General features: G+C 50.9%; 1 protein-coding gene across 1 annotated transcript; it reads right to left on the minus strand.

Moving 5' to 3' along the window:
• Window positions 1–4,677: 4,677 nt before the first annotated feature.
• On the minus strand, window positions 4,678–24,969 carry PLA2G4D (phospholipase A2 group IVD). The gene is made up of 20 exons (XM_054666853.2): window positions 24,883–24,969; window positions 24,712–24,784; window positions 24,384–24,520; window positions 23,296–23,427; window positions 22,571–22,611; window positions 22,173–22,215; window positions 20,797–20,860; window positions 20,279–20,415; window positions 19,358–19,468; window positions 18,883–18,920; window positions 18,565–18,700; window positions 18,081–18,217; window positions 16,621–16,843; window positions 9,322–9,439; window positions 8,821–8,958; window positions 8,489–8,596; window positions 8,168–8,362; window positions 7,762–7,928; window positions 6,954–7,140; window positions 4,678–5,986 (listed from the first exon to the last, which is right to left on the minus strand). Exons 1-20 carry the CDS (start codon window positions 24,967–24,969, stop codon window positions 5,760–5,762), a joined length of 2,499 nt encoding a protein of 832 aa, XP_054522828.1. The 3' UTR covers window positions 4,678–5,759.
• Between the last annotated feature and the right edge of the window lie 1,983 nt (window positions 24,970–26,952).

The raw sequence follows: 26,952 nt of genomic DNA on the forward strand, positions 1-26,952 counted from the left end.
AGGCAGGAGCATCACTTGCACCTAGGAGATCGAGGCTGCAGTGAGCTATGATCATGCTACTGCACTCCAGCCTGGACAACAGAGTAAGAGTCTGTCTCTAACAAAAAACAAACAAAAAGTTAGTGTCCAACGCGCCCTGGGCTTGCTGTGTGACCTTGGATAAGAGACTTCACATCCCAAGTGCCCAAATCTTCATCATGGATGAGTGTGGCAGAGCTGAAGGTCCCTGAGATTCCATCTGACCTTGACCTCTGATTGTGTGGGCTCTGGCTGCCCTGTCACCCTCTTCCTTGCCACTCCTGTGCCCTTTAACATCATAGCTTGTCCAGTCCTCCAGATCTTTCCACTATAATGTCGAGTGCATACTTCTGGGATCATCTCTGTGAGCTCATTCCTCTTGCTAACAACATGGCTTCTCAGAGGTAGCCCACAGGACGACAGCTCCTCAAACCGCACCCTCTGCCAATACCGGGAGCCTCTCCAGAGCGCCTCGTCGTGCTTGCCACCACCGGCCTTTCAGGCCACAGCCTTCGGAGTCTTCTGTGGATCTCCATCTTCCTTAAGCCCCTGAACCTGCTCTCTTATGGAATTTGGGCCTTTGTTTCCTCCTCTCAGAGTTCTTCTTGCTTGCTCACATCAATGAAGCCAGCTGCCGTATTGTGACCACCCCGTGGATAGGCCCATGTGGCAAGGAACTGAGGGTGGCCTAGGGACACATGGCCCACGAGGAGCTGACCCCTGCCAGCAGCCACATGCATGAGCCTGGAGACAGATTCCTCCCCAGCTGAGCCTCGGCGCAAGGTCAGTCTCGGCCAACACCTTGATTGCAGATGGCCAGTTAAGTCATGCCTCAATTCCTGACTCACAGAAACTGAGCTCCAGAAAACCATTGTCAAGAAACAGAGATAGTGGGCATCCTGATCTTGTTCCTTAGCTGTAAGGAAATGAATCTAGGATTTCACTTCACTATTCAGGATGACAGGTTTTGTTTTTTCATCAAATATATACTGTATTTGTCAATGCTCTGCAGAGAAACAGAACTGAGAGAGAGAGAGAGAGAGTGTGTGTGTGTGTGTGTGTGTGTGAAGCAACAGAGAGATATTTTGTTTTTGTTTTTGTTTTTCGAGATGGAGTTTTGCTGTTGTCACCCAGGCTAGAGTGCAATGGCGCAATCTCGGCTCACTGCAACCTCCACCTCCCGGGTTCAAGCAATTCTTCTGCCTCAGCCTCCCAAGCTGGGATTACAGGCACAAGCCACCATGCCCGGCTAATTTTTGTATTTTTAGTAAAGACGGGGTTTCACCATGTTGGCCAGGCTGGTCTTGTACTCCTGACCTCAGGTGACCCACCCACCTTGGCCTCTCAAAGCACTGGGATTATAGGCGTGAGCCACTGCACCCAGCCAAGACATGTATTGTAAGGAATTAGCTCAACATGGTGGAGGCTTGGTGAGTCCAGAGTCTGATGGGGCAGGTTGACATGCTGGAGACCGAGGGAGGAGTTGTAGTTGGGGTCCAATGGCACTCTGCCAACAGAATTCCTTCTTGCTGCGGAGAGGTCCGTTTTTGTTCTATTAAGGTCTTCAACTGATTGGTTGAGGCCAACCCACATGGTGGAAGATAATCTACTTTACTCAAAATCCACTAATTTATTTATAATTATTATTATTGTTATAGAGACAGGGTCTCACTTTATTGCCTACTCTGGTCTTGAACTCCTGGCTTCACGCGATCCTCTCCCCTCAGCCTCCCAAAGTGCCGAGATTACTGGTTTGAGCCACTGCATTCAGCCCCAAATCCAGCAATTTAAACGCTCACCTCCCTTCACAGAAACACCTAGAATACTTTTAAACCAAATCGCTGGGCACTGTAGCGCAGCCAATTTGACACATAAAATGAACCAGTACAGTTACCCTACATCAGGTTATGCAGATGCCCTAATTTATTAAGAGCTGTTCATAACTTCCGAGTTTGTGTTGAATTTTATCAAGCAATTACTTTTATATTATTGTTCTCATTTGTTTATACATTGTTTTTAAAAATTGTAAATTTTCTAATATAAAAGCATTCTTGCATAGTGGAGATAAATCCAACTTGATGAGGAAAAGGGAGCATCTCTCAGTTCATCTTGCTCGCCTTTCCCCCCGCCACAGCCTGTGGTGAGCAGAGGGCAGAGCACCAGCCTTGTCCTGGGACTGGTGACAGACAGCCTGCTGTCTTCCTGTCTCTGAGCTGGCCCCAGGAGGGGCCCACAGGCTGCAGGAAGACCACTGTGTGATTTACATAGATGCCTTTGTGTGGGGGCCTGACAGCTGCTGGAGTCACGGTCCTCACCCGGGTCAGGGTGGGGCTGAGAGGGCCTCCGGGTGTTTGGGTAGTCAGGGGCTGGGGTGACAGCAGCTAGTGGGGGGCGGGTATATGAGACAGATAAACATCCACACTCACATGCCAGGTGGGGCTTTGAGCCTCAGCCCAGCCCACTTTCCTTGGCTGTCTGGCTGGCTTTATTGAAAGTTCGCCAAACGGAAAGGGTCTTTTTTTTTTCCTACCATGCCGGCTCACTCTCCAGAGCATCCGTGCCAGCAGTTGGCCAAACCCTGAGGTTGGGAGCACAGTCCTCCAGACCACCACATCTTCTGGGACGCCTGACCTCTGCAGCAGAGGTCACCAAACTGTCCAGTCCGAGGGAACAGTCCCCACAAGACTGCCCCAACTTCAGCCACCAGCCGCAAGTTCAGAGTCCCCAGGGCCACCTTCACTTCAGACCAGCTGGCTGCAAATTTGGGGGTGCTTACAACCACCCTCAGCTTCAGTAATTTTCTAGGGTGACTCACAGAACTCAGGAAAGCACTAACCTTATGATTACAGTTTTATGATCATGAAAAGATACAAATTAAAACCAGCCAAAGGAAGAGAGGCTTAGGGCAGAATCTGGGAGGGGTCCAGTTGCAAGCTTCCAGGGAGGCGTCCTCTCCCTTTGGGGTTTTGGACAGCATTGCCTCCTCTGGGCCGCAATGTGTGAGGATACGCACAGGGTGTTGTCCACCAGGAAAGTCTACCTGAGACTTTGGTGCCCAGAGACTTTACTGAGGCTTGATCAGATGCTGCCTGTGTGACCAACCTTTAGTCTCCAAAGCCCCCCAGCAAACAAAGACACTCCTGTCAGACAGGACATTCCAGGACCCAGAGGTCACCTCCCACTAGCCACGGGCAGAGACTGGACCTCTCTTTGGTGAGGTTAATTCTAAACTACGAATAGGGCACGTTACAAAGTCAGTGCCCAAAGACACAGAGAGGTGTGGCTGTCAGAAGCTCCAGTCCTGGATTTGCCACCTTTGAGGTTTGCAAGTTACTTAATCCCTGTGGACGCCTACCAGCCAGAGGCCAGCAGGAACAGCCCAGTAGCCAAGCAAATTTGAGTTAACTGGTACCCATTGCACTAAGAAGACTGTATACTAGGAGGCAGTGCAGAGTCTCAGTAAGTGTGTGTGTGTGTGTGTGTGTGTGTGTGGTGGGGGGGTGCTTATTGAAGGATTTGGGCGTTTGTAGGGTGACATTACAAAATGTTCAAGGAAGCAAAGTGTTGCTGTGGATTGGGTGCTGTCAGGGAGTGGGGCGAGTCTATAATTGAGGATCTTCACAATTTTTATCCAGGAGGTGGAAGAACGGGAGGGACGAAAAGCCTGGTAGAGAAACCGCAGTCTCTCACGTGAAACAGGAGAGGGCACTGTTTGGCCATTTTTGTGGTTTCACGGTGCCCTCATTTTTTTGTCCATGCTCAGGCATATTTATGGAGTGGCCTTGATTCTGTCCTGCTGCGTCACGGGGGCGCGGTGACCCTGCCTGACACAGGTGCTCTGTGAAGTTTGTGTGCATCAGGCGGACACCAGGGACCTGCAGACAAGTCACAGGATGCTTTGTTCTGTTCCTTTCCCAATCCTGAGTTTCATCACTGATAACAAGGAGACGGTAATTCTACCTAACACATTAGGCAAATGTGAGAATTAAGGGGAATAATGTAAAATGCCCAGCATAAAATAAAACACAACAGCTAGTCAATTCCCATATCACTGTTAAAAAAATAAGAGTCCATGATAAAGGGAAAAAGTGAAGAATCAAAATAAAGCCAAATGCAGAAGAGGCACAGGGAAGGAAGCTGAGAGGGGACATCAGATGAGGGCAGTCCCTGAGCCAAGGTCTGTCCCGAAGCTCTCACTGCAACCCCCACCTGGGGCCAGGTGTGTGTGTGTATGTATGCGTGCACGCACCCTTGCATGAGGGAGGTAAGAAATGTGCTAGCAGCTGGCCGTGGTGGCTCACACCAGTAATCCCAGCACTTTGGGAGGCTGAGGCAGGAGGATGACTTGAGTTCAGGAGTTCAAGACCAGCCTGGGCAACATGGTGAGACCTCATCTCTACAAAAAACCATTTTTTAAATTTAGCCAAGTATGGTGTTACATGCCTGTAGTCCCAGCTACTTGGGAGGCTGAAGTGGAAGGATCACTTGAGCCCAGGAAGTTGAGGATGCAGTGAGCCAGATTGCACCATTGAACTTGGCCTGGGTGACAGAGTGTGATGAGAGTCTGTCTCAAAAAAAAAAAAAAAAAAAAGAAAGAAAAAGAAATGTGCCAGCAATAAACAAAAAGGTTTATATACCATAATCAAATGGAAACTGCCCCAGGAATGCAAAGTTGGTTTAATATCCAAAAACCAATTAATGCAATAGAGTACATTAATAAAATACACGACAAAACCACATGATCATGCCCATAGACACAGAAAAATCACTTGACAAAACCTAACACCCTTTCATCATAAAACAGTCAATAAACTAGAAATAAAAGAGAACTTTCTCAACCTGATAAGGATGTCCAAGAAAAACCCACAGCTAAAATCACACTAAATGGTGAGAGACTTATGCTTTCTTGTCAGAGTCAGGAACAAGACAAGATGTCTGCTCTTGAAACGTGTGTTCATCATTGTACTGCTCAGGGCAATTGGGAAAAATAAATAAAAGGCATTCAGATCAGACAGGAAGAAGTAAAACCATCTCTATTTGGAGATGGCATGATCTGTCTACAGAAAATTCTAAGAAATCCGCAAAAGTATTAGAGCCGGTAAACAACTTCAGCAAGATTGCGGAATACAAGATCAACATTTAAAAATCCATTGTATTTCTATAAAATAGCAATGAATAATCTAAATGAAATTAAGAAAGTAACTCCGCTTATCGAAAAGAATAAAATATTTAGGAATAAATTTAAACAAGTACAAGACTTGGATACGGAAAGCAGGAGGACAAAGAGGAGAAGGACAAGGAGAGGAGGAGGTGGAGGAGCAGGAAGAAGATGAGGAGGCAATGTGTTCAGGATGTCTTGTGATTCCTGAGGCCTGAAGCCACCTGTCAGGTCAGGCATCCCCTGTCCTTCCTGTCCCTACTCCTGATCTGCTGCCTCCGGCTTGCACTTCAAATCTATCCTGCTCAGGCATGGAAGTAATTGTGGTGTGAAAGTCTGTCTGGTTGGACCAGCTGTTCTACACACTGGCCTGGCGAAGTTATTTTCAACTCATCTCAAGCCAGCCATGAACGTAAGAGAGAAGTCTGTGTGTGCAGTTCCCTCTGGGCAGTGAGACCAGCTACAGAGGCCACCCAGGCCTGGGAGAGCCCAGAACTCCAACCAGGAGGGCCTGTGGCTGAGGCCAGCTACAGATCAGGTTATGCCTGCAGGCCCTGGAGGGTCCTGCAGCCTCTGAGCAACCTCAGGTCTGTGCCCTTGGAGGCCTCGCCTCTAGAGTCCGGTGCTTCAGCGCGGTCCTCAGGGCCTGCAGGATGGCACCCTCGCTGGTCTGCACGTTGTAGTCACTGAGCCGCAGCAGGTGCTCGAAGTCTTCCTCCTTGTAGGTCATGTTGGACAGGGTGTAGGGGCAGGTGGCCCCGGTGAGATCCACTTGGCCACCCTGGAGCTCTGCGGGGCTGCGCTGGACACCTGCCCAGGGGTAGGAGGGGTGTCAGGAGCAGGACGCCGGGGCTTCTACAGCCTGGCAGCGGCGCACAGGGAGGGCTGCCCCCGCTGGAGGGGCCCCTGCTTTCCTCCCAGCTCTCTGTGTCCTTTGCCCAGGAATGTAAATGTGGGTGGCAGGGTGCTCTTTGGATGGGTACTATTTGGTGGTAGAAAATACAATTTCATATTTCATTGCCTTGTGGCGTGACACCCCTTAGGCTATTCAGGCAGCCCCACATGTCTCTACATCGCTTCGAGGCAAGGTGGAAACAGCCAGAAGGGGGAAGTCAACTGGGTTTGCGAATGGATTCTTAGAACTCACGGTGGAAGCAAGGGGGCAGCGAGAACTTGCTGAGAGATAAAGGTTCTTTAGAATTCTCAGATGTGGGCTGAGCATGTTCAGAGGAAAGCTGGGAGATCTAGAATGATGGTGGGAACTGGAAAGCTGGGAATATCGCACAAAGGCAGCAATGAGTTTTTCCCACCAGAAGGAAATAAAATTCTGACCAGTTGGTGAGAAGAGAAGATAGGAAGGAATGTGATGGGGGTTTAAATTTCGGGAACCCCTGAGGAGAGGCCCAGCTCCCTAAGAAGGGGCCCAGCCTGGGCTGGGGAAGGATGGTGGAGAGGCCAACTGAGTCCCCCACAGAGCAGGAGAGCAGAGGAGCCCTGGGCAGCTGGGGGTACTAGGGCAAGTGGAAGGCCGCAGGAGCCTGGCATCATGACAAAGGGGACCCCTGCATAGCGACCCTGCAAACAGAGGGCCTGCAGGGATGTGGGCATCAGCAAGGAGGCCAGGGTGGGCTCCAAGGCCTGAGTGGGCCTGGATGGGCCTAGCCTGAAGCCTTCTCCTGGCAGACTCATTTCCCTTCCCTCTGCTGGGCAGCCAGGGGGCCCAGGGCAGGCCTCTGAGGGGCCAGGCAGCCTGGGTGCTCGGGAGGGGCTGCCTCACCGGGGGCTGAGTGGTCCTTGAAGGAGGCATTGACCAGTGGGAAGTGCAGCAGGATCGGGGCCTCGGGGCAGGCGGGGTCTGAGAAGAGGTGGCACTCCCTTGGCTGGTGCTGGTCCTGAGGGCTGGGTTCCACCCGGGGGAAGGGCAGCCCCCGGGCCCGGCAGTACAGCTCCGTCTGCTGCAGTGCCTGGTGGGGAGAAGGTGGCCCGGAGAGAACCAGCCCGGCCCAGGTCAATGCTGGGCCAGTTCCAGCCCACACCAGCTGCTTCAGTGTCAAGACAACAGCCTGGCTCTGTCCTGTTTGTGGTCGGGCCAAGCTGCAGAGTGACTCGGAGGGAGACCCAGGGGGAGTCCAAGGACTCTGGTGGTGTGCAATGTTGTTTGGTTAAAAGCTCTAGGTGGGGTCAGACCCACCCCCCAGCCCCCCAAAACCCCAATTCTGGATTGCTATTGCTGGACTGTTCAAATCCCAGAGCCGAGAGGGGACCCACATTGGCACAGCGTCTCAGGGGAGGTCTGGGGGATGGACATGGAGATGCTAGGGTCTCCTCTCAGCTCCGTCCAGCTGTTCTTTGGAGTAGGTGTGGGGAGGTCCCTCCCTGTTCACCTGTCCTGGGAGCCCAAGGCCCCTGCACCACCCCAGCCTTCCCACCTAAGGACCCTGGCAGGAGCCAGCAGATCAAGGCCTGACACCTCTCCTTCCCTTCGGGACCCGGGCGGTGTGGGGCAGGGGCTCAGTGGCCCTGCTGCTCGCCTCTGGAGCTTGGCCTGGCTGGGCAGAGGGGTTCCCCTGGGGTGACCAGGGTACCTCGAAGGGCGCAGATAGGGAGTAGTCGAAGGAGAGGATGAGGTCCAGCCTGCGGCCTGGCCGGAACATGGAGGGAGAGCTGGTGTTGATGAAGTAGCCGGCGTCCACCAGGCAGAGCCGGGGCTCCTGGGGGGTCAGCTGGCTGGGCATGGAGTCAAGCTGGCAGTCTGGTGGGAATCGCAGGATGGTCAGAGGCCACCACCCTGCCACAGGTCATCCATGTCCCCTTCTCTCCTCTGGGTCACTCCCTGAATGCCACCCAGTCCTTCCCCAGGACCTTCCAAGGGGATCGTCTCCAGGCCACACCCCAGAAGTGGATGCTGACCTCCTAGGCCTCAGCCAGTCCCTGCCACACCACCCAGAGGCCCAACCTTGTGACCTAGGGACCCCTGGCCACGGCCCTGACCTGCCCAGGTGGAGAAGTCTTTGTGGCTACAGTAGTCCTGGTGCAGCTGGAGGCCCTGGAGGAAGTTGGGGCTGCGCTGGTGGAGGGGCCTGCCTGTCAGGAAGCCTTTAAATGCCTGGGCCAGCGCCGTGCCTGGCTGCAGCCACGAGGCCTCCAGCCGCGAGGAGGTCCCCGAGGTGGTCAGGGGCTCCTTCTCTGAAGCCAGAGAAACAGAAATTGGTCCCTTCTTCCCCTTACTTCTTCCCCTCAGACACCACACACCGCAAGCATTCTAAAGGAACAGCGTCATCCCAGGCCCCTCAGTGCCCCTGCCCTTCCCACCTAAGCTCCTGGTCTTGTCCTTGATGTGCTGTTTCCAGGACTCCCCAGAACTGGTGAGGTCATACCAGGCATCCAGCAGGTTCAGGGAGAAAATGTTGCTCCAGATGGCTGAGGAACACCAAAAGAGGTCAGCCTCAGGCCCCAGCCAGCGGCCCCACCCTCAGGTGCTGATGGAAAATGGGAGTGGGGCGAGGGCTACCCCTACAATGCACCCCCCCCCCGCCACCCCTCCACCTTGTCCTGAGGTTCTGCCCCACCTGAGCTACAGGATCCATGTCCATTCAGACACCTGGCCCAGGGCTGCCCAGGGCCTTCAGAGCCACCACCCTCACCTTCCAGAAAGCAGATCCGGGGCTCCGGGATCCTCCTCATCAGCCGTCCCATGAAGAACTCGGAGCCGAAGAGCTCAGGAGGGACGAAGGCCCCGTACTTCAGGAAACCGACCTCATAGGGGGAGAACTCAACCCACTCTAATGGGGTGGGAAGGAGAGGCAGGAGTGTGAGGGGAGTGGATTGCGGGAGCCCCCAGCTCTGGCCAAAGACACTGCCCCTGCCCCCAGCAGGCCTGAGCACCGCTGTGCCTGGCACCAATGCAGCAGATGTGAGGAATGTGCAGTCCTGGACTGACCACACCCCTCCCAGCCCTTGGTCCACACCCTCAAGCACTACCCACTCTCAAGCACAGAGAGCTGCCCTGAGCCCCTCAGCACCACTGACCTTCCGAAACGTTGGGCAATCTGTGCGGAGCTTCCAGCATGAATTCTCTGGGGGCTGTCGGGGTGCAGAGGGTTTGGGGGGTGGAGTATGTGGGAGGGGAGTAGGTAGAACTGTACCCTTGAAGTCCAGTGTCTCCAGATTGTTCTCTTTGACATTGAGGCTCAAGTAGAGGGGCAGAGGGTTCTGACCCCGTTCCAGGGCGGCTCTCTGTCCTGACAGCTTCTGATCCATCACCTGGGGCCAGAGGGCATCAGGGCCTAAGTGAGGCTGGGAGTACCCTGGAGGCAGCGGCTCCGCCAGGACAGGGGCAGGATGGGGGACCAGGCTGGGGGTGAGGAGGCAGCTCCTCCCTTGGGGTCTGGGGACCATATGTGGGTCAGTTCCCACTCCTGCCCCTGTGTTCTGAACAGCCCTAGATGCAGGGTCGCTGGACAGGGCATGCAGGCTGTGTACTGTGAATCTCCAGCGAGGGCCATTCACAGGGACCACAATGCCAGCGGTGCTTCCAGGCCCATCTTCGTGGATTTAAGGGTGAAGTGGGTGTGGATACTGACACACAGACACAAGGACACATGCACACATCCACGTATTGCTTTGTAGAAAGGATGCAGCAATGCCCTTTTAGCATATACCGCAACCTATGCCAGGGGATGGACTGCCCCCTCTTCTAGGTTCACCTTAATGCAGTTCAAGTTTCAGCTCCTCCCAAATGCTTTCCTGACATCCTTGCCTCCCCCTCATCGTCCCTCTTCTTTCTTGCTTTGCATAACATGAGGTTGTACCCCATTGTTTATTCTTGCCTTCTGTTCTTAATTTCCTCCTCAATAGAGCTCCAAGCTCTGTCTTTGTTTTATTTTATTTTGAGACAGGGTCTCACTCTGTCACCCAGGCTGGAGTGCAGTGGTGCAATCTTGGATCACTGCAACCTCCGCCTCCCAGGCCCAAGTAATCCTCCCACCTCAGCCTCCCGAGTAGAGTAGCTGGGACTACAAGTTACACTTGGCTAATTTTTGTATTTTTTGTAGAGATGGAGTTACATCATGTTGCCCAGGCTGGTCTCAAATTCCTGAGCTCAAGCAATCCACCTGCCTTGGCGTCCCAAAGTGCTGGGATTACAGGCGTGAGGCACCATGCCTGGCCCAAGCTCTTTGATGGCAATGACTATAGCTTGCCTTTTGGGGGAGCCTCCACAGAGCCTCCCTGAATTGTAAGGAACAGAAAGGCCTCATTCTATGCTGAGCTAGAATTGCAAATAGAGCTCTTCCCAAGCACCAGCAAGGCGAATGGTGGTGCCTGCCTGGAGCACCACCTTGGGAAGGATTCTGCCGCCAGAGCTGAGGTTGACGCTGTCAGCCCTGGGCTGTTTCTACTGGGCAGTATGTGTACCATGAATACGTCATCCTTCCTTTGGGCTCTCCAAGATGGAAGAGTGTCTAGTTCTAGAGGCTCCCAACCTGCCGCAGCAGCCCTTATCATCAGACTGACTCAGTGAACGTGTACACGTGAGAGCATGTGAAGCATGCGGACTTCTGGGTCTCCCCTGAGAATCAGCCTGTCAGAAGTCACTTTGGAGTTTGCCTTTTAAAAACCCTCAGATGATCCTGATGCCCAGCCAGGTGTGAGGATTCCTACCCAGCCTACCCAAGGAGGGTCCCTCTCCCACATCCATGGCAAAACTCAACACACCCAGTGTGTGTGTCCTCCTTGCTGGCAGCTCTTCTGTCCCTGACGAGAACACTCATGTGTCAACCACAGTCATCTTTCCACCCCATTTTCCAATGGTCCCCAGTATGAGTTATAGGGAATTTGCAGTATATCTCTAAATAGGGCTCAATCCCCTGCCACTGATGGTGGTGGTGTACGTACAAGTCAGTCCTTAGGTACAAATGTGTGTACGTGACCCCTTCTCAAAATCTTTTTATTTAGAAACTCTGTTGCTCTTTTGATACATATGACTAGGGAAAATGTGTCCTTTTACTACAGTTGCACAATTTATGCCCTAGGGAAAGTTCTGGAAAAAGGTCAGCACACCCCTCCATCTACTGAAACCCACCCGGTATATCTAATGGCTCACCAGTAAGCTGCGGCAGGACTCTCAGTCTCTAACCCCCCAGTTTCCAAGCAAGTAACCCCAACCCTGCAGAACACCATTCTGATGATTCGAGGGTCCCATGGGAAACACTGGAGCTTGGTGCAGTACCGGCAATGCAGACTAAAGGGAAGGAAAGTGTGTCAGCTCTTAGGAAAGGATAAGAGAACCACTCTGAGTTTCTCCTTGAGGAATAATAAGCAGCTTCTAAACAGTTCAGTACTTGCCAGCAAAAGACTGAGGAAAAAAGTTTCGAAGAGATGAGAGTTTGAGAAGCACTGATTATAGCTAGTGTATTTTACAAGTGGGTTTTTATAAAAACCTAATCAATATTAAAGATGTATGTAGACTAATATAGTCATTCTGAGCAAAGTTTCAGGGTATGATATTTATTAATATTAATGAAATTGTGATTTGTCATAAATGGAGTTATATATTCTGACATTGTAAGTGACTTTTGGTATTTTAGATTATTACATAATAGAGGTAATAAATACCTGTTTTTATCTAAAGTCTTTAAAAAATTAGAAATTGACACTAAAATTGCCTGAAGAAAACATTATTTTGTAAAGTCTACAATGAATGTTGGCTTTAAGAGGTAAGGTATGATAACCAGAAGAAAAAAATAATAAATTGAAAACCTTTCATATCGGGACAAAATTTTAAAAATAGCATAGGTGCTTTTGTTGAGACAGAGTCTCACTCTAAAGCCCAGGTTGGAATGCAGTGGGGTGATTACAGCTCACTGCAGCCTCAACCTCCCATGTTCAAGCTATCCTCCCACATTAGCCTCCTGAGTAGCTGGGACTACAGGTGTGCACCACCACGCCCAGATAATTTTTTAACTTTTTGTAGAGATGGGGTCTCACTATGTTGTCCAGTTTCATTTTTAAGAATATATAGGTGTCTAATAATACCACAAGCATTTCTATTTTTGTGAACAGTTAAAAAAAGGTCTTCTAAAAATGTCTATAAAGCTTGCACATAAAACCGTGCATTAAGTCATTACTGGAGTATCCAATGGTAATTAAATAAAAGTCTGCTTTATAGCCTAGGATCAAACTGCGTTTTCTAGCACCTTGTAAAGTGAACTGTTAAAACAAGCTTCTCCCATTCTATAGTAACTAATTGCTGCCACTCAGCAGGAAAGTCAGTTATTAAAACACAACACCATCAAAACTGAATATGAACTTAAACAGTAGATCCAAAGACTACATAGCACATAGTAATAAAATGAAAATATTTCTAGTAATTAAGTTGGCTTCATAAATTCAATGCCATTTCAATAAAAATCCCAACAACATTTATCGCAAAACATGACTAGGTGATTCTATCATATAATTAGAACAGCAGGCCAGTCATAGTGGCTCACACCTGTAATCCCAGCACTTTGGGAGGCTGAGGCAGGCAGATCACTCAAGGCCAGGAGTTCAAAGCAAGCCTGGCCAAAGCGGTGAAACACCATCTCTACTAAAAATACAAAAATTCGCCAGGTATGGTGGTGCATGCCTGTAGTCCCAGGTAAGCGGAAGGCTGAGGCACAAGAATTGCTTGAACCCAGGAGGCAGAGGTTGCAGTGAGCCGATATTGTGCCACTGCACTCCAGCCTGGGTGACAGAGCAAGACTCTGAGGAAAGGAAGGGAGGGAGGGAGGGAGAGGGGAGGGGAGGGGAGAGGAAGAAGGAAGGAAGGAAGGAAGAAAGGAAGGAAGGAAGGAAGGAAGGAAGGAAGGAAGGAAGGAAGGAAGGAAGGAAGGAAACAGCAAAGGGGCAAGTACAGCCAAGAGAATTCTGAAGAACAATTCAAGTGGACCAGTAACTTGGCCTATCAGATACCAAGATTTATCACAAAACTTTAGTCAGTGTGCTGTTGGCATAGGGATAGAGAATCTGTCCTGTTGGAACAGAATAGGGCACTCAGGAAGAGTCACAGGAATATAAATATATGAAAAATATATGAAACCTGATACATGACAGAATTAGCAATGCAGATCAGTGGAGAAAAAATTCAATAGATGAGACTGGGAAAATTTGTTATTAATGTGAGAAAAAACAAAATTGGATCCCTATCCACATGATACCTGGAGATAAATTCTGGGTGGATTAAAGTCCTATTAGTAAGAAATAAATCTTTAAAAATTGTATAAGAATGTATAGGAAGATATTTTATAACTTTGGGGGAGTGAAAAGGAAGACTCCCCAAAACACAAACCATAAAGGAGAATGATAAATTAGATTATGTTGAAATTATGCATTAAAACCATTAGAACTGGTAAGGATTCACATCGAGAATACATAAAGAATTCCTACAAAACAATATGAAAAAGACAAATTAAACAGGAAAATGGAAAGGGGTTTGAATAGGTAATTCATGGAAGAGGAAGCCCAAATGATAAATATACTTAAAAACATCAACTGTCTAACTAAAAATCAAAGAAATGCAAAACTATGATAAATGTTCCTTTCACACCCCATAGTTAAACAAAACTTTAAAAGTCTGCCCAAGATATAGAGAAAAAAGCAACTATTATACACTGGTAGTGGGAGTGTGAATTAACACAACTCCTTTGGAGAATGGTTTGGCAAGAGCTAGGAAAGTTGAAGGTGCACAAACCCAGTGGCCCAACAATTTAACTACTGGGTATGTATCTTGGAGGCTTAGAGAATCTTTAATGCAGGTATACAAGGAGACTTGCACAAAATTGTTCATGCAAATAATATCATATTTTTCTTAAGGATATATATGTGAAAATATTGTGAACTGGAAAACCTAGAAGAAATAGATAAATTCCTGGACACATTCAACCTACCAAGATTGAACCATGAAGAAATAGAAAAGCTGAACAGACCAATAACAAGCAATGAGATTGAAGCAGTAATAAAATATCACCCATCAAAGAAAAGTCAAGGACCTGATGGCTTCACTGCTGAATTCCACCAAACATTTAAAGAACTAATACCAATTCTTCTCAAACTATTCCAAAAAATTGAAGAGGAGGGAATACTTCCAAAGTCATTATCCAAGGCCAGAATTACATTGATACAAAAGCCAGATAAGGACACAAACAAAAAAAGAAAGCTACAGGCCAAGATCCCTGATGAATATAAATGCAAAAGTTCTCGACAAAATACTATCATACAAAATTCAGCAACACATCGAAAAGATTATTCACCATTGATCAAGTGGAATTCATCCCAGGAATGCAAGGATGGTTCAACATACACAAATCAATAAATGTGATACATCACATCAACAGATATAGTTGGGATCAGTGCCCTGGTTACATAATCAAAAATGCCTTCCCAAGTCTCACCTCGTTCTTACCTCTCCTAGGACCTTTGTTAGCTATTTTGTTATTACTAATCTTTGGCCCTTGTTTGATTAACCTCTTAGTAAAGTTTGTGTCTTTTAGATTACAATAGTTCCAGGTAAAGACAATGCTGGCACAAGGCTTCCAATCCATCCTGCCTACTGACCAGGAGAATTAAAATGTTCTGCCTATGGGCCCCTTAGATCAGGTATCCAGAGATTTTTACTCCTCTGTTGCTTGGCCAGGGCCTACGCCCATAACATAAGCAGGAAGCAGTTACAGAAGACAGATTTCTACCCTTCTGCAGCCCTGTTAAGATTAAGGAGGAGTGTCTAATCTCTGAGACAGGAATGAGGTAGGAGGCGGGGCTTGACTCGAACTAGATTGGAGACTGGCTGAAACAGGGAAGGGCTGAAAGCACCTCTCTGTAAGACATGCTCACCAGTATCATGACAGTTTACTCATTCCCTGGCAACAACCTGGAAGTTACCACCTTTTTCTAGAAATTTCTGAATAATCTACTCCTTAATTTGCATGTAATTAAAAATGGGTATAAATGTGACTGTGGAACTGTCCCTGAGCTGCTGCTCTGGACACACTGCTGATGGGTGGCCCTGCTCTGCAGGAGCAGTCACAGAGCTGTAACACTGTGCCCTTGATAAAGCTATTTTTTCTACCACCAGCTAACACTTGAATTTCTTCCTGGGGGACACCAAGAATCTCCATGGGTGGAACCCCAGTTTTGAGGCTCCCTTGCCCTGCAACATGATGATAAACCTAAATTCAGGATGGTGTTTGCCCCTGGGGCAGGAGTGAAATGAGACTGGGGAGGGTATACAAAGGGCTTTAACTGTATCTGTAACATTTCATTTCATAGGCTGGTTGGTAAGGTCATGCATATTCATTATGTCATTATGCTTTATTCAATGTCTTAGGTGTGAAGATTTTTATAATAAATAATAAAGATTGAGATTTGCATAATGAATATGTATAGCTAATAACAAATAAGGATGGTAGTTTCTAAGCAGTGTTGTACTTAACCAGTAAGAATAATATTTAAAGAAAAAAGTTGAAGGCAAATTCATTTTTGGTTAGTTTACATGATAATCATTCTTTTCAAATTCCTTCTATATAAATTTATTTTTATACCCATTAACGAATTTTTCTTCCTCCCCTCCCATGATAATCATACTTGATTAAACCCCTGACCCAAAGATAAAGATGAGTCCTTCTGCTACTAATATATTCCATACTTTGTCTTTTCATTGTTTCAAACGCTTTTGAAGCTTTGTTCAGATAGTTATGTGTGGTAAAACAACAGCGTGAAAAAATAGCTGATTTTAATAATTGTATCTGTGTAAAGTTCAGCAGTTAACTTACTAAGCTTTCTCTCAAGCAGCATTGTAATTTTTTAAAAAAATGTATGTTTAGTTTTGTCTTGATGCTGTTAGAATACTAAAGAAATATAATAGCTGACGTTTAATGCTTATTCTATGGTGAGGTATCACTGAGTATTCAGAACAGCTCTATGACTTAAGAACTATTCTTATCCCCATTGTACAGATCAGAAAATGGAGACACAGAGAGGTTAAGTAACTTGCCTAAGGACACACAGCTAGTAAGAGGTACTGGTGTTAGAACCCAGGCAATCTGGTTACAGAGTTTGTGCTTTTAACAGCACCCTGAAGATGAAGAAGAACAGTAAATTTCCTATTGCAGGATAAATAAAAACGGTTCTAGCAATCTTACCCATTCAAAACAAAAGCTTTGTTTGCTTAACTGACTTTGACATCGACTCATTCCCAGCTTTTGGGAGATCCAGAAATTTCTGTTTTATAGCAATTAATTAAAGAATCTGCTAACTCAGAAAGGCAGCATTCTAAAGTGAGGCAGACACTAAAACACTGGCTCTTCCACGCTGCAAGAAATACGCATGCGCATGTCAGCTGCTTGGGAGCTCTGCCTTCGCCCCCGCGGTGCACACACGCGTCTCCCCCACGTGCGCAGGCGCCCTACCTGGCCGTGCAGCATGGACTCCAGCACTAGCGCCCACAGGTCCACAAAGGTCGTGGAGTGGCCCTGCTCAGCCCGCAGCTCCAGCTCCCGGCGGTAGCTCGCCAGGCGCTCTGGGGAAAAGACCTCCAGCTTGCTCTTGGCCAGGTGCTCCCGGGCGTATCTGATAGGTCCCTCCAGGTCCCTCTGCGACCACTCAGGGTCCCCGTACAGGTGGGCCATTGTCCTGGGAGAACAAGGGGACAGAACAGTAGGAGCCCGAGGCCCAGCATGGGGCGCTGCAACTCCTGCTTCCCACCCGGCAGCTTCTCCTGACACTTGGCTCCTGCCGCCAAGGCTCTGCCGATCTGGTAAATGGGTCTCAGAGCTTTCTCTCCTTCTAAATCAGCGCTGTCCAATATTAATACGATGTGAGCCACACACGGAATTTTAAATTTCCTAGTAACCACATTAAAAAGATATACAAGCCTGTAAAAATTAATTTTAATATTTTATTTAATTCGCTATATTCAAAAATATCATTTCAACAAGTAATAAATACAGTTATTGATGTAATTTCTATTTTTTTCAAACTAAGTCTTCCAAATTCACTGTGTATTTATAACACATCTCAATGTGGACTGGCTGCATTTCAAGTGGTCAATAAACAATGTGGCTAGTGGCTACCATAGTGGCTTACTGTACTGGACAGCCCAGTTCTGGACCCCACTCCCATCTTCATGGTCCTGTCCTGAAGCCTTTTCACACTCTGCTTGTCAACAGCTGTCACCTAAACTCCTCTGAGGCATTTCCTCTTCTTTTACTCCTCAAAGTCGCATTTCAATAAGACTCAAAGGAATGAATCTCTAACAGCGGGATGCTGCACCTCGTCATGCTGCGGGGTGAGGGCGTAGGGAGGTAATGCTAGCTTTAGGTAAAAATAGTATCTCGACCTCAATGTCTACACAGTCTTAAATGGACAATAAGGGAATCTACCTCGAGTGTGGTGAAGATTAAATGCAATAATAACAATGAAAGATAAAAAGAGCTACCAATTAGGAACTCCTGGCTGTGCTGGGCATTAAGTTAAGTGCTTTACTTGGGTGATCCCCCCACCCCAGTCCCACGCGGTGTGTGCTATGATTGTCCGTTTGGAGCTGCGTCAACTGAGAATCAGAGGAGATAAGTTGCTCAGTGTCAGCCAGCCAGTAAGTGGTGCTGCCCGGACTCAAATCCAGCTGCATCTGAGTCAGCTACCTCACAGCCTTTCAGTAACATCCGGAATGCACCTCCTGCGCCGCCTCGCTCACGGCAGGGCTTCTGTAAACGTCTGTTTCCTTCCTTGTGGGAAAGCTGCTTAGCGCCCATCAGATCACAATGCTCACACCTACTTGGCCTCCCCACACAAATTGTCCCTCTGGTGCCCACTCTGCCCCGCTATGGCCCCTGATTGTCTCTGCCATCCAGTCCCCCAGGATCCTCACCACGTAGAGCCAGAGATGCCACTGAAGTAGGTCACACAGTCTAGGAGGCCCAGCTTCTGCAAGGCCAATAGGTGGCCGTAGAGCGAGGTCATGGCCCGGGCACCTCCTCCTGTGGCCATGATGCCCACAACGGGTACCTGGACCACACACAGACACAGGCTGGATTAACAAGGAAAGGGGCCAGCTGCCTCCTGTCTCACCCAGGGCCCCGCCCCGCTCCTTGTCTCCAGGGAAGGGACCGCATAGTTGGGTCCTGATAGAGTCAGGGTTAGAGCTGGGTCCAGCCCTCCTCTGGAAGCAATGGCTCTCAGCTCAGGATGGAGCTCCCAAGGGAGTTAGAACCACAAAGCCCACCCACGCTCCCATGTCTCCACACACATGCCCACTCTCCACTGACTGGAGTTTCTGGAGAGGCATAGGAATCAGGTACTCCCTTATGGCCAGTCCAGGATATCTGCACACACATCCCTCTGCACCCCCAGACCTCATCCTCCTGCAGGTCTCTGTCCAGCTGCAGGGCCTGCTTCAGGGCCTTGGCCACCACCTGCTTCCTCCTGCTCAGGAAGGCCTGCTCCTCTGCACAGAGATTGAAGCCCAGGTGCACGGCCAGCTCCTCAGGGCTGTGGCAATGGAGGATCCAGGGGTCAGGGGACACCTGCATAGCTCAGCCACTGGCTGGCCAAGCCCACAATGAGCTGCCAAAGAAGCCCTCTCCTCCAATCTCAAGGACCACCTTTGTCCATAGCCCTCCCCTCCTGCATGCCCGCCTCTCACTGTCCCCACAGATGTGAATGTCCCTTACCAGCCCTCTGCCTTGAGCTGCAGCCTCACTCCTGGGGCCTGAAATCAAAGCCAGAGACTCTGCTCAGACCCTCCTAGACCCTAAGCGGCACATGGGTATCCCTGGGGACTTGGTCCCTTTCATCTTCATTCTTTTTTTTTTTTTTGAGACAGAGTTTCACTCTTGTTGCTCAGGCTGGAGTGCAATGGTGCGATCTTGGCTCAATGCAACCTCCGCCTCCTGGGTTCCGGCGATTCTCCTGCCTCAGCCTCCTGAGTAGCTGGGATTACAGGCGTGCGCCACCACACCCGGCTAATTTTTGCATTTTTAGTAGAAATGGGGTTTCGCCATGTTGGCCAGGCTGTTCTCAAACTCCTGACTTCAGGTGATCCGCCTGCCTTGGCCTCCCAAAGTGCTGGGATTACAGGCTTGAGCCACAGAGCTCAGCCTTATCTTCATTCTTACTGGCATTTCCCATCCAGTTGAGGCCACTTACATTTGGAGCAGGAACATCCATAGTCACCTCCTTCCCAATGGTCAAGGGCCTCAGGGGCACAGTGAGGTACCCAGCTGAGTTGTCCCCATTCCAGCCATTGCTTGTGGAGCTCTGAAGGGAAAGCATCATTCATTCATTCATTCATTCAACAAATCCCTACTAAGTATCTAGACTACAATCCAGACAGACACACTCTCCCTGATAATACAGAATATTATAATATTGATAAGTATCATAATTATAATTATAAAATTATAAGAGCTAATATTTATGTAGTATGAAGGCATTGTTCTCACTGAATAGCATGTATAAATTTATAAAGACATGGGTAATGAACTGATGTTAGTAAGTGTTGTGAAGGAAATAAGTGGTGTGATATGACAGTTTCTAATGCAACCAAAGGTGGAGTGCGTGGGGTTTATTTGAGGTGGGGGTCAAGGAGGACCCTCTGAAGAGCCACCATTTGAGCTAAGATGTTGAGGAGGAGGAGGAGGAGGAGGAGGCAGCCTTGGAGGAAGCCACTTGGGGACAGGAGAGCACTTGGCATATTGGAAATGAGAGAGGAGACAAGGATGGCTGAGGCATCGTGCATGGGGGGAGTGTGGAACAAAATGAGGCGGCAGAGGTGGGCGGGTGCCAGGCTGTGCAGGGACATGTGGGCACAGATGTCATGTCTTATTCTAAGGGTATCACTGGAGGGGCCGCTGGAGGATTCAGAGACTGATATGGTGCAGCAGCCCCATGCCCGCTCTGGCCACTGGTGGTCCTCTGTGTCTGCCAAGAGTGAGGTGCCTAACTAGGGGAGGCTGACAAGGCCACAGGGGCCTTGGCCCTGGTGGGCAGGGAAGGCAGGGAGGGGCCCGCTGCAGCTGGAGCTGCCCAAGCCTAGGATTGCAAACGAGGTCTAGAGCCAAGACCCACCCTCACGCGCCCGCTCAGCTCTGTCTCTAGGGCTGCCATGTAGTGGAAGTGGAAGGCAGAGGCTGTGCCCAGGAAGGATGTCTGTGTGTCCTCATAGGACCCCTTCAGCACCAGCTCCAGCTCCAGCTTGTCCTGATCTAGGGAGAGAGTAGGCGGGGTAGCATGAGAACAAGAGCCCGGAACCCCAGCTCGGACCTGGGACAGCAGCACCACCACCTGGATTCAGAGGATGCCTGGGAGGCTGGGCCATCGTCAACAGCATTCTGAAAAGGGCCCTTCCCAGCCCACGGGGCCCCACAACCCCCCATCCCGGACTCCTGCCTTCTGCAACATGCTCTCCCCCAGGTCAGGGGACCCTCCTGCCCAGCGGAGATGCGTGGCCCTCTGTGCCATGTGGGTGAGAAGAGAGAGGCAAGCTCTACCCTGCTGCTGGCCTCCTGCCCTGCGCAGGCTTCCCAGCAATCCTCCTCATCCCCACATCCAGGCAGAGTCCAGGCCTGGTTCTAAGCTGGTCTCACCTGCAACCACAGCGGTGCTCCCTGTGCTGTCCAGATGCACATCCAGGCATGACAGCTCTCGGGCCTGGGGAAGACCACATCATGGGCAGGGGCCTCTGCAGGGTAAGCTGAGGTCCCCTCAACCTCAACCCTCTGAGCCCCACTGTCCCAAATCCACCAAACACACAAGGAGTTGTGTGGGCTCAGGATGGGATTGGCTGCAGAGGCCCTTCATCCCATCGCCGATCCTCTGCCGCGGCTGAACCTGATATTCCCCAGCAGCCAGGAGGGCCCTGGCTCCACACCTCCCCTCCAGCTCTCCTGGCTTTGCCAAACTCCCGAAACCTCCTAGAGCGCCCAGCCCTCAGACACAGCTGTTTCTTCTCTTGCTTCCCTGTGGCTTGGAGCTGGAGGAGGTATTCTACCACAACTCCAAATAATCTAAGCAAGCCGCCCATCCATAGGAGGGTAGACGGGGCGTCAGACAAACCCTCAGAACATCTCCTGGCTGTCCTCTGTGGCCTAACTGGGGGACAATGACAAGGCCAGGCCCCCGTGGCCTTGCCAAGGGAGCCTCTGCATGCTGTCTGTGAAGCATACCAGCAGATGCCCGCCACCCACGCTCCACACAATCACTGAATTTGCCCACCTGCTGTGTGTCTCCATCACCTCCTAAGAGGCAGTGCCATCGGCTTGACTTTATTTTCATGTGTATTTTTAAAAGTAATACCCGCGCATCAAACAGCCCCTAGGAGCTTAAATGCTGGGCTCTAGGTGCCTTCGCACGTGACCCTGGACCCGCCTGCTCCCAGGTCTGGGCTGCTGGTCTGGGACACTGTGATAATCTAGCGCGTCGCCCGCTCGCCACCTTGCGGCCATTTCTGTCCACTGCAGCTTCGTGAGCCCGTGGTCAGGAGCGTTGACCAGGACTCTCCCCAGTCCCAAGGAGGAGCTGCCTGAGCCTCTGATCCTCCTAGGTTGGCAGTACACCGCCCTGGGAACTCCCTCTGAGCCTCGGTGACCTCAACGTGAACAACCGGAAGGTGGGCCTGGCCTACCTGATTTCTTCACCGCTTCCCAGGGAAGCACTCAGTCAATCCCTGGAACTATGAGTTCACCGCAGGTGACTAAACACCTTCCGGAAGCACCCCGAACAGCCGTGGGCCAGAACCTCCTCTCAGCAGAGCCCTGCCTCCCCTCTCTCTATGTGCCCCTTAGCTCCAGGCCCCTCCAAGACCCACAGCCCCAGGTGACCACCTGGCTGGAAGGCTAGGGGTGGTTTTACCACGAAGCCCTGCCCCTTCCTTGTCCCTGCTGGTCCACACCCCAGGCAGCTGCCCTCCCTCCCCAAGCGTCTGCTCTGGGGCCCCTCCCCTAAGCCTGGGGAAGGTGCTTACCACAAGGACTTTGTTGGTGATGAGGTTTTCTGGGCGATCTGACCTGGAAAAATCAAACCATGCAAAGGCAAACGCTTCCTGCATTGACCTCCCGCTCCCGCCCATGTGGGGTCTCCCTGGGTGATGCTGAGGACTCTGTAAGTCCTGGATTCGGTTCAGGGCAAGGGGAGATGCTTTACAGGAGGAGAGGGGAGGGGAGAGAGCAGGGAGAGAAAACATCGGCCTTCCTCTCTGTGTTTCCCTAAGAGAAGCCCCGCCCCACTCCAGACCTCTCTGGCAGGGGTAGGAGATGAGGGACAGTCAGGCTGGACTGACCACAGGGAGATCTGGGTCAGGGCCATTTCCTCAGACAGAGCCTGAGTCCTGAGACACTCCCTGGGCTGTGTGACATTACTCACGTTTCTTCCATCAGGAACTCCACATCCAGCTCCTCCTCTCCCTGAAATCAGAGAGGGTGAGCAAGTCATCAGCACATACCTGTGTCTTCAGAGTTGACACAGTTCTTTTACAGGTGTCATCTCATCCTCTCAAGCGGTCTCTAAGGGAGGCACGTTAGTACAATTATTTCCAATTTATGGATGAGGAAACTGAGGTATGGGGCCAGATGGGCTACCTGCCCACATTGCCCACAGCTAGTAAGTCTGCAGAGAACAGGTCTCCCTCCCTTGGAGGTCCCACAACTCTGGGCAAGACTGAAGGGGAAGACAAGGAGCACAGCCAAAGGAGGCATGATGTGCAGGACCCATATCTTTTTCTTGAGGAGGGCCCAGACGCCCGAACTCTGCCGTCCCCACCCCCAGGCTGCAGCAGGAAGGGAGGTGAGGCCTTCACAAAGCAGGCCTTGGCACCACCAGCAGGAGTGATGGATGCTGAGCTGTGTTTTGAGGGGTGGCCTTCCTGCCACAGGTGGCTAAAATTCCTCCACTGGGTGATTCAGCCTGTAACTGTAAAGTGAAGCCTTTTCCTTGCTTATTAAAATGCAAATATATCTGGAAGGGGTTTAGATTTTTCTGTGATTGAGTTCACCCCAGCAGCCTCCCAACAGGTGGGAGAAATAGCTACTTCCTCAGCTTGGAGTCGGAAGAAGTGGGGCCCACGGGGACTTCCCCACCCACCCACTCACCTGGGGACTCTGGGAGAAGGTTTTCCGGAGCAGCTTGCCAGGGAGGACTTCTGAGATGTCATAGAGAACCTTGAAGCAGATGTCATCCTCCGTGACTGAGTCCTCATCATAGATGCTAAGCTCCAGAACATTCTAGGAACCAGGAACAGCGACTTAGCATTTTACCTGCTCATAGTGAGAGTAGCTCACCTCTGTTGAGCCCTTACTTGATGTCTAGAGTCAGAGAAGATCATTATGCCCCCACACGTCTGCGCTTCAAAATAAAAAAAAAACTGTAAAACTTAAATATAAGGAAATCTTATTCAATTTCAAATTTCCTCCTTCTAATTTTTGTTTTTATCAAACATAAAATTCTGAGCTGGGCATGGTGGCTCTTGCCTGTTATCCCAGCACTTTGGGAGGCTGAGGTGGGTGGATCACCTGATGTCAAGAGTTCGAGACCAGCCTGGCCAACATGGTGAAACCCCATCTCTACTAAAAATACAACAAATTATCTGGACATGGTGGTGGGTGCCTGTAATCCCAGCTACTCGGGAGGCTGAGGCAGGCGAATCGCTTGAACCTGGGAGGCGGAGGTTGCAGTGAGCCCAGGTCGCGCCATTCAACTCCAACCTGGGCAATAAGAGCAAGACTCTGTCTCAAAAACAAAACAAAACACATAAAAGTCTGTCAAATAATTCCCTCTTCCTCTCTCCCTGTCTGTGTCTCTCTCTCTCCCTGGCTTTTCTGGCTCCCTGAGGTGCACCCTAAGGTATGTGCTGGTGATCTTTCACGGTCTTCCACGCATTATCTCATCTCACCCCACAGTGACCCGATCAGGAGGGGGCTCTTACTGTCTCTGTTTCATAGCTGGGCTTCAAGAGGAACCCAGCTTGTGGGAGTCAGTCCCACAGCCAGTTGGTGAAAGGACCATGTTCATTCTTTCATACATTCCCTTGCACACAGCACAGACAGGCCAGGGCACAGAGACCCCCCTACTGCTGAGAGTTTCTCTGACAGCCCCAGAGGAAGCATGCTCGACCCCAGGAACCCTTGCATGGGGGTCCAGCCTGTTCACAGGGGAGTGGCCAGGAGTCCCGGGCCTTCACCTTGACCTGACTTTGGATAAGGAAACGGAAGGCCTCATTCCACACAGGATGACTGGTGTCGGTGAGCGTCTTGGTCTTCAACTTCATTCCAGGTGCGGTCGACAGCTGTAGGATCACGTAAGGGTCGGCCTCACTCACTGCCAAGGTTAAGGAAGGCTTCGTGAGGGAGTACTCCCCACACCCCTCTCCATGAGCCATGCCAGTTTCCTACCAAGACCCTGGCGGTCACCACAGGTGACCCAGCCCAGCCCCAGGGCACTCGTCTTGGCCCTTCCTATGGAATCTGGTCCTCCCTGCTCCCGACAGAGCACACAGGGCGGTTACTCACACAGGTCAGCCCAGCGCAGGTTCCGCGCCTCCAGGACCCTCACGGTGAGCTGCCAGCAGGTAGAGGCCTCCCCCTGAAGAGAAAATCAAACTCGAGTCCTTCCTGCATTCCCTCCCTTACGCCTGGAGCTGCAGCCTGGGCTGCCGACACCCCTCACCACTCTCCTGGTACTTGGTGGTGCTGACACCCCTGCCAGGCGTTCTGGGGACACCCTCTGGGGACCAAAGAGCCTTTGTCCACTTCTGTTTTGGGGGTCATGGTTCTGGGCTGCAGCAGTCAGGGAATAGCAGCCCACCCAGGGGTGGAATTTGTGGAACCCCTTCCCCTTCGGGAACAGAGCAACATGGGTAGTGGACAGAGCAAGGAAGTGAGGGCCAAGGAGTGGCAACCACAGAGGTTAGTTAGATGTCAGCCATTCCCAGAGCTCCCAGGGAGGGCAGCCCTTTGGCAAAACAAGGGTTACCTTTGGTGACCCTGCTGCCAGCACTGCCCACCCCTCAGCCCTTCCGGATGGGAAGCAGGCATATGACTTAAGAGAGGGTGAGCCTCAGCAGCCCAGTCCACAGGTGCTACCCTGGATCTCAGCTATCTGCACTGTAAGGGGTATGAATGAGGAAACTCCAAGAGCATCCAGCCATCACAGGGAGCAGTGGGTGCTGTGGGTGAAAGGCCATTGTGTATTAAGATGCTGATGAGGCCACATCAGCCACAGACAGCCCAGGTGTGAGGGAGAAGCAGCTGAGTGGGCAGAAGCTGGAGGAGAAGATGAGCCGAGAGTAGGTGGCAGGAGGGAAAGCAGATGGCCAGAGGGGCGTGGCTGAGGCCTGCTGGGGTCAGAGCACTGGGGGTGTCCCCACACCCTACTGCTGAGGTCCCCGGCACTGCCACGATCAGGAGGGCCCTGGAGTTTCTGTTCTTCCTGGGCCCTGCTGCACGGCTTTTTCTGGGCATCTGGCACAGGTTTCTTATAAGCCCCTTGGACGTGAGGTTACTCAAATCGGTTTGGCAGGGCAAATGGCATTTTTTCCTGTGGGCTGACCCCAAGGAAGGTTGTTGGCCTTGCATCCTCTTGGAAGGGAGCCTTCCCAGGAGGACCACCTATGAGGCACGTGGCCCCAGCAGAAAGAGCCCGTGTCCAGAGGGTCTGTTAGAACAGGGGCTGTCAGGAAGGAGCACTGCCTGTACCGGGGAGTGGGGCAGTGGGAGCCCCAGCCAGGAGGGGATCCTGCAGGGCCACAGGGTGGCAGGACCCCCAGGAGGCACCAAGCACATGAAGGCCTATGAAATGCTAACCCCAGGAGCCATGCAGTGTGGCGGCCCTGCTGAACAATCCAGAGACCACCTTCATTCCAGAAAAAAACCCGTGCTGGGGCTTCTGCCATTCAGCGGCTCTGCCACCAGGTTAGACTCCCCATTAGGTAAGTACGATCTTCGCAGACCCTATGTCCCTTCACCCGCTCCTCCCCGACCCTGAGGGATCCAAAAGCCAGTGCAGTGTTTGCACAGTGAACATTTGATATTGCATAGCTGGGAGACTGTTGTGATAAAACCAGAGCTGTTTCCTGCTTTGCGCTCTCCCGTGACCAGACCCACTTCCATGCATGTGGTTGGAAGTTCTCGGTGCCCACAAGGACTGGTCCCTGCTCTGCACAGATGCTGCTTGCTAGGGGCTGGCTCAGCACCCACGGGGACCTGACTCTCCACTCCCCACCAAAAACTGTAAAGGACTATGGGCCACAGCAAAGCCATATGCCTGGTGGCCCTGCCCCTGCATCTTTCCTCTCTGTGGTTCCATGCCAACGTCCTATCATTCCAGGCAGCTTCCCAGCAGAGCACACGTGACCTCCCCGAGCAAGGTAGATTTGTTTCTCTCTTCTTGGGGATTAACTCCAGTGGCACCAGCAACATGTCAACTCTATAAACCTTAAGCCTTATAGAGGTTGTCAGCAGCAGAGATTTCATGAACTTTGGGACATCTAGCTCCATTTCCTCCCCTCACTCAGATTCCACCACTGCCGGCCACAGGGAGGTGATGGCTGGGATGCTGGGGCCCTGCAGGGTATTGAGTTTGAATGTCCTGCTCCAAGACAAGACAGGGGAAGGGCAGAGGCAGCCCAGCCTCGCTCCCCTGCTCCCCGGGCCAGGCTGACACTCCACAGGTCCACAGCTTGTGGGCTGCTCTAAAGTCACTTGGGCTACTGAGAAGTGGCCCCAGTTACTCACTGTCTAGCCAGTCACCAT

This window comes from Pan troglodytes, chromosome 16 (assembly GCF_028858775.2).
Source record: "Pan troglodytes isolate AG18354 chromosome 16, NHGRI_mPanTro3-v2.0_pri, whole genome shotgun sequence".
Classification (NCBI taxonomy): Eukaryota; Metazoa; Chordata; class Mammalia; order Primates; family Hominidae; genus Pan; species Pan troglodytes.

Coding starts and splice junctions, on each gene's coding strand:
- PLA2G4D (XM_054666853.2), bottom strand. CDS start 24,969: ATGACCCCCAAAACAGAAGTGGACAAAGGCTCTTTGGTCCCCAGAGGG. Junction 24,521..24,711: donor CCTGCGCTGGGCTGACCTGT/GTGAGTAACCGC, acceptor TAACCTTGGCAG/TGAGTGAGGCCGACCCTTAC. Junction 7,141..7,761: donor CCCTATCTGCGCCCTTCGAG/GTACCCTGGTCA, acceptor TCTCCCCACCAG/GCACTGCAGCAGACGGAGCT.